Here is a 7,388-nt window from a genome sequence, read left to right on the forward strand (position 1 = left end):
AAAATCTGAAATCACTCGCAGCTGTGGTTGAGGGCATTGGACAGTTGTTGGCCATTGATCTCAACTCTCAAGGACCCAACAACTATATATGTATATATATATATGGCTTTATTTAATACTAAAGGGAGACAGAGAGAGAGAGAAGAAAAGCATGCTTTAAAATTTGTACAAGTTTCCCTCTCTTCTCTCTTCACCTTTTCTTTGGAAACATCATTATTCTAAAGCAAATATCCCTACACTCACTTGTACCTCCTGCAACAACAGTTGTACCTCTCTCTAAATTTACCCTACAGCTGACCAACTTAAATACCCCCCAACAGATCTCCAAATCCCCCACCTTCCCCACAACACAAAAACCACCATCTTTAACCAAATTACACACACAGAAGCATGAATCTTTCATCATCTGCAAGTAAGTTTCTTGATCTCCTTATCTATGTATGTCTTTTCTGCCAATTCTTTCAAAATACATATAACTGGAAAATAAAAATTGCAAGTAACAAGAAAGATAGCTCCTGCACACAAATATCACATTCTCTAAAACCCAACCATTGTAATTTTTTATAGTGTAACAGAAAACCCTCAAAAACTGATGAACACCCTGGTAAACATTCATCTGCACGGTATGCACATATGCATAATTACTGTGCATACAAGTAATGGAAGCTGTTTTTTGTGTATCTTTAACCAAATTACACATACAAAACACAAGAAAACACACACACACACACACACACACACAGAAGCATGAATCTTTCATCATCTACAAGTAAGTTTCTTGATCTTCCTATGTATATTTTGCTGCCAATTGTTTCAGAATATACAAGCATACATATATATATATATATAATTGGAAAATGAAAATTGCAAGTAACAAGAAGACAGCTTTTGCACACAAGAATCACATTCTCTAAAAACCAATGATTGTAAATTTATACATTATAATAGGAAAAAAAAACTATATCAAGAAAAAGAAACTTATATCATAACTGCTATTCTACACACACTAAAAGAAACAAAGAACTGGAGTCCAACTAAGGTGGTTGAGCCTCCTTACTCACTTCTATGCTTCTACTACTACTTCCCCACTTTCCATTGTGGGGGGTAATATTGTAAATTACTATAATCACACTCTGTAAAACCAAAATTATGTTCTGTGCAAGATTTGGCATATTTTGAGGCCAAATGGTTGTTATGAGGGGAATTATCGAATACCCGTATTCGAAATCCTCCAAAAATGAACAAACGAAAAACAATACAACTCAACAAACAAACAAACTGGAGATCTATGCTAGAAAAAGCAGAATATGCTGTTAGATCTACTTGTAGTTCCAGAATGTACCTGAACATTCTAGCGTTGAATGCAGATCTTGATCAAACCCTTTTGTGTAAAAAATCAGGCTGAGATGACTGCAAATCCTATGAAAAAAGTGAACCACGAAAGAGGGTGAAGAAGAAAAACTCTACATGTGCTCAAAACTCGGGATGTGGTAGAAGTAGTAGTTATAATGAGGTTTTGAAATCAAAGGCAATGAAGAAGAGCCCTTTTGCAGGGTGGTGGTTGTGAGGTTCTGGTGCCAGGCTTGACGGGCGGTGACTCGATTCCAAGCGTTTTTAGAAGGAAGTTCCTTTCCTGATAAATGTATACAAAAAATAAATCTGGTCAGCATTCACATACATTAAAGGGTCTGTTTGTTAGCAGCTTAATGAGACTCGCAGCTTATTTGGTGAGTTATACATGACTGTTTGGTAGAAGCTTAATGATATAGAAAATGGCTTATTCAGTAAGCTTTGTGCAGAAAGTCAAGCTTTTTCCAAACTTACTTCTCCTAACTAAAAAAAAGCTCCTTCCACTTAGCTCGGGTTAATGCTTTTTAGATCTCTGGCGGCTAGCAAGTAGGTTCACCTATTTTATTGAAACACCGTTGTTAATTTGCAGTTTCTTATTTAATTGAAATAGCCTTGTTGATTTGGAGTTTCTTGTTTGTTTCCCATCATCATCAATAACTCAGAAGTATGCATCACTGCTTCTGGCATGAGAAGCATCAAATGTCTTAAAAAGTCTCTGCTCAGTTGAGTAGCCTATGTTATAACTTTTCTTGCATGGGCTAACCACTCTTGACTGTGTCATAAAGAGTTTTTTTCTGAATAACTATAGTACCTGCATCAACTACACATCAAAGATTCACATATGACACAGTTGATCAGCATGCTGTTTCATTTTCAGCTCTACATATGATGAAGGAGCATGTTAGAGGCTAAAGTCAATTTACAAGCCTAAGCTTTATATCACCAATTCAGGTTTTAAAGTGAAATTCCCACAGGATCGTAACATTATCAACAAAGTTATCATAATTATCATTGTCTACGTTACCTTTTGTTGTCATGTTATTAGCACTCAACTATTCTTTAAAAACCCATGGAAACCACATCCAAACGGGTAAAACTTTTGCCAACCCACTCATTGACACAACCATGTACCTAAGTGTAGAATATCAAACTCAACACGTCTGTATTATCACAAGCAAGTGTCAACCGTTGGTGATCTTTCCATGACAGTTTGTTACTCAAGTGTTGATCTAAAAACATCTTAGTCCTCTATGCTTCAATAATGCCACCATAAACTGTTCTGAATTTAGGTACAGATCATTTTAAGATATTCTTGTGCTTCAAAATAATGAAGATACTAAATGAACTTACACTTTCTGAAAATTGAGGGCTTGGAATTCCTGCTGCCAATGATCTGAACAACGGAGTTACTTGAAGTGGGGAATTGAACTCTGAATTTGGCAAGGGAAATATAGCTCCAACATCATTGTCAAATTCATCGCAAGAAGCTAAAAGAACTGTAACATAAACAAAGCACAGTCTATCTCAGAGCTGCCAAGATGATAACAAAGTAATTGACACCAAGTCTTCACCCAATAYAGCAGAATTTACCTTGGTTTGTTGTTGAGTCRGGTATCATTACATTTTTACCATTAACAATGCTAGTTGGCTGGATAACTTGGGTTGTTTGGGGTTCAACTTCACACAACCCCTCTTGAAGTGGTTCCATTTTCTCAATCACTTGGGAGAGGACAGTTGACCCTGTACTGTACTCGGAACTGTCAGGGGATCCCTGATATAAATCAGGTTGTCTGCACAAATGAATGGTTTAAGTATTTTGTGCAGGAATATTAACCATGCAAAGTGAATTCCAAGTAGTCCCATATCTACTACCTCCAGGACTGTTGGCTGCCTCCGTCACAACTTTTTATGTCCTCTACCAGATCTTTGATGTTCTCAAGTTGAAAATCTATATCAGAAACGTTGAATCCAAGCACATCACTTCCTTTGTTTTGCTTGAGAAAATCTTGAACAGCCTGAATACAGAATGATAGAATGTAAGACTTCTGTTGGTAATAATCAACAGCAATGGTTCAATTTTTTCTCTACAGAGTAACCTACAGTTTGATKAACACTAAMTGTAGCTATGATGTCATCTTTTTACATTATCACATCATATTAAACATGTTTATTAATGTTGAAAGTAATTTACATAAAGAAATTGATTATCATACTGAATAAACACCATATGTTTTTCAACAAGATAATTACACTATAGGGTATCATGAGAAATCGTTTCACCTTGCAAGCAGTTTCATAACTCTCTTCTGTTTTCTCCATATTAACTTTGAGTGCAAGTGAGCTGAGAAGTTCTGCTTGTTGCAGCAATGCGATAATCTTCGGGTCATCCTTCTTGAGAAATGTTCCTTCAACAATATTATCATTAGTTGCCTTTTATCAAGCTGAAAACACTTGCTAAATTTTCATCATCCAATCAATGCATTATGATTTCCACAACATAGTTTTTATTACAAAGAAGAAGCACTTGTGTACAATGCCGGTGCAATTTTTTTCCTGACCTGGCTTTCCAGCCAACATACAACCAACAATTCCAAGATTCTAACGTCAATGAAGTTTCTTGTATGGTGAATTACCATCTTTAGAGGCCTCTTCAGTTTTGGCATGAAGCTGAGTTCTTAAGGTGTTGATGTTATGGCAATTCTGCAAAAGGACAGCAAATGGAGGCCTTAGTTGCTGATCTGTAGTTCTAAAGGTCCCTGTCGATTCTTCTAGATTGCAGTTTTCTGTTGTATCAGGGATATGTTTCCTCCTGAATCAGGGTAGTGAATTTGATGTTAGGATTTGATCTTGATGTTCTATATGTGGGACTGAACATCTAGATCAAAAATACCTCGTCTTTGCAGGAGGCATTGAAGTTTCTAAATTTCTGTCTGCATCTTGTCCATTGTGAAACATGGCCCTTTTGTTGTTTGCTGTGATGTAAGAAGCGCTATTATCTTTTGCCAATGCTTCATTCTTTGCTCTCTTCTTACACAAGGTGGAGAAACGATTCTTAACGGCATTGTCCGTCCTTTTTTGAGGAAAGTTGTATCGCAATTTAGTTTTTCTTCGATACAAAATTGGCAATAAAATAGAATATCATTTACCTGCCTGAAACCACTTTTGCAATTTCAGTCCATCTGTTGCCAAAAATCTTCTGGGCCTGAAAACCATATTCCATATCAGATTACCTCGTTACTCGAGTTCAGAAAGAAAAAGAGAGCCTCAGTAGCATATATTATATGGTCTGCTAATAGTAGGGTACCATTGGATGACTGTTCACAAATCCTACAGAAAGAAACGGACACTGTGTATTGTATCACCACTACGCACCACGAAAAGTTTTCTAGGGTCCAAGCCACCATCAGGGATGGGCTCTTCTTACACTTTGCATATTAACCCGCTTTCCAACGGTAAATAGGTATATAGATATGTGTTCTACTTTATTTGCAACGACTATAGACTCGATGTAAATAGGTATATAGATATGTGTTCTACTTTATTTGCAACGACTATAGACTCGATATGAAGATTATGGTAATTTCCTGTTTGATGGAACGAGACTAACGACATCAGGCAGGATATAACTTTACCTCACAAAGGAGCATGTCTTCCTCCTGTGACCATCCTCCTTTTTTGAAATCAGAATTCAAATAAGTGAACCATCTGTATCATCAATATTACACCCAAATCCAGGTTTAGTAATATAACATAAAACAAAATAAATTTCCAATCTTGCAAGACAATAGATAGTACAAATACATGGTATATTTTCAATTTTTATAGAGCTCTATTTTTTACCTTCTTCTGCATTGCCTGGTAGTTTTATCCTTAAACTTGGATGCAACAACAGCCCAACTGCACATGACACCCATCAAATCTTAATATCCAAATAACCAATATTTTTTCAAATGATTTTACTAGAATCAAACCATCCAATATGAGATTTGAAGAAAAGAAATCATACTTGTCAGTTCCATGGATACCTATTTGCTCCCTCAATATATCATCCTCCTGAAACACAAACAACCATATTAAACAAGAAAAAGATCGTAACATACAATACCAGTTTCAAAACAGAGAGAAAACTTAATTTAGGGTGATCAAAAGAAACCTCTTGGGACCATGAAACTATATGTCTCTCTTTCTGCTTCTGAACTTCACCACCACCACCATCACCGTTATTGTTATTAGAACTACTAGTGCTATCACATGCTTTCTTCTTCATATTCTGCATCTTTCACCAACACCTCCTCTCTATCTCTCTCTCCTTTACCTAAAAAAACCTAGCCCTCGCATGCTAAAGTGATAAACTCTTTTGGGCTTTGGAGCTTATATGTGGGTGTATTTTGTTATATGTGTGTTATATAAAAAAATTAAATAAAAGATGAGCAAAAAGGAACCCCAAATTCTCCTCTTTTTAGGGCTAAGACTTTACAGGCTACTCTTTACTTCAAAGTTCAAACGGAACACCACACATACACACATAGAGAGCAAAACGTTATACGTCGAATTTGCCTCGGATTCGAAACTTTCTGATTGAATCAAAAGCAACCAACCGCCTTTGGTGCCCTAAAAACATATAGAATCCAAAAAATTAAAAGGATAAATTTGAAACTCAACAATCAACGTATTGATTAAAAAGAAGTTCAGAACTATATGAAGTGAGAAATCAAACAGGAACTAGATTGAAACCATACATACTAATACTAATACTAATACTAATACTAATGCCTACCTTTTTGTATTCGTATATCGCGAGAATCGAGAAAAGACGAGTCTCCGTAGATCTGAGGGAGTTTCCGCTTGATCTGCAAATATACAACAAGTGTATAGGATTGAAAGAGCAACTGTAGATATTGGAATTGATTTTGCAAAGAAATGGAATTATACCTGTAAATCGGTGTTTCTCTTTTTCTCTCTTAAGAAAAGTGTGGGTGGTGGTGGGGCTTGCGAGCGCGGGCATGAAGAGCAGTTTGAAAAATTGACGCTGAAATCCACGAAGGAGAGAGAAAATCTTGAAATAATCAATTGGATTTCAGTAAAATCTCCATTATTAATGGTGTGGTTATTGGTTTTTACGCTCCGAGATGATGATGATGGCGGAGGTGGAGGTGGAGGTGGTGCTGGTGGTTTTCATTTCACTTTCGCTTTCCCTTTCATGTGATTTCTGTAAATGTGATTCTTTTTTTTTTAAATAAAACGTATTTTATATTTATAAATACATTCATACCATATACGAAATTTTATGTGATTTTACATAAAAATCTCATGTAACATCACATATGTTTCATGCAATTTTATCAGCGACCTCGACCTGAGGTCAGCGATCAAATCACCTGCACATACTTGTGTTGGCCTTTAGTATAAAATCATATGTGATTTAATTGTTTTCAGATCACTTGCACATACATTGAGTTCTAACAGAATACTTAACTATTATCTTTATAAAATATCATATTATTAAATCATAATACTTAACTATTAGTGACATCTGCTTAGTCAATAGTCAAATTTACAGTTAGCTTTTACTTGCAGCAATGCTTAGTCAATAGTCAAATTATCGTTTGGCAAAATAGCTGACAGTTGATAAGCTATTTGATAATTGATAAGCTAACTGATGAACAAATCATGTTTGACAAAAGTAACTGATAAACATAAAAAAAATGACATCTTAAACATTGTTTGGCAAACACAAGTTAGCTTATTAGACAAACTCAATATCCTCAAATAGTTGCACTACCTCTTTAGTTGCTGCCCCCACTTGCTCATTAGCAATGACTACCACAAGAAAATATATTTTTTGAATTATCGTTTGAATGCACATAAGATAGCTTATTGATAAACTATTTATAGTAACTTATGAGGAGCTTTTTGACATTTTTTTTCCCAATTATAACCCTTATTAATAACTATAAATAAATAGTTATTCATGAATATTAATTTATAGTAATTAAAATAATTAGCTAATTCTAATTACATTATTAATTTAAATTCTA

The 7,388-nt window shown here is 35.3% G+C and overlaps 1 protein-coding gene across 3 annotated transcripts; it reads right to left on the reverse strand.

Annotated features, from left to right (window-relative positions):
* Nucleotides 1-901: 901 nt before the first annotated feature.
* On the reverse strand, nt 902-6,454 carry LOC112522714 (transcription factor MYB124-like). 3 transcript variants are annotated; one of them, XM_025132008.1, is made up of 14 exons: nt 6,283-6,454; nt 6,128-6,200; nt 5,504-5,961; nt 5,357-5,403; nt 5,191-5,247; nt 4,983-5,055; nt 4,497-4,552; nt 4,241-4,420; nt 3,984-4,159; nt 3,631-3,755; nt 3,223-3,365; nt 2,941-3,140; nt 2,701-2,846; nt 902-1,633 (listed from the first exon to the last, which is right to left on the reverse strand). In XM_025132008.1, the coding sequence occupies exons 3-14, from the start codon at nt 5,624-5,626 to the stop codon at nt 1,523-1,525; spliced, it is 1,437 nt and encodes a 478-aa protein (XP_024987776.1). In that variant the 5' UTR covers nt 5,627-5,961; nt 6,128-6,200; nt 6,283-6,454; the 3' UTR covers nt 902-1,522. The 3 variants fall into 3 exon arrangements, with proteins under 3 accessions (XP_024987776.1, XP_024987777.1, XP_024987778.1); XM_025132010.1 differs by lacking the exon at nt 902-1,633 and having other exon boundaries at nt 2,774-2,869; XM_025132009.1 differs by lacking the exons at nt 6,128-6,200; nt 6,283-6,454 and having other exon boundaries at nt 5,504-6,056.
* Nucleotides 6,455-7,388: the final 934 nt, after the last annotated feature.

This window comes from Cynara cardunculus (assembly GCF_001531365.2).
Source record: "Cynara cardunculus var. scolymus isolate 2C chromosome LG 12, CcrdV1, whole genome shotgun sequence".
NCBI lineage: Eukaryota > Viridiplantae > Streptophyta > Magnoliopsida > Asterales > Asteraceae > Cynara > Cynara cardunculus.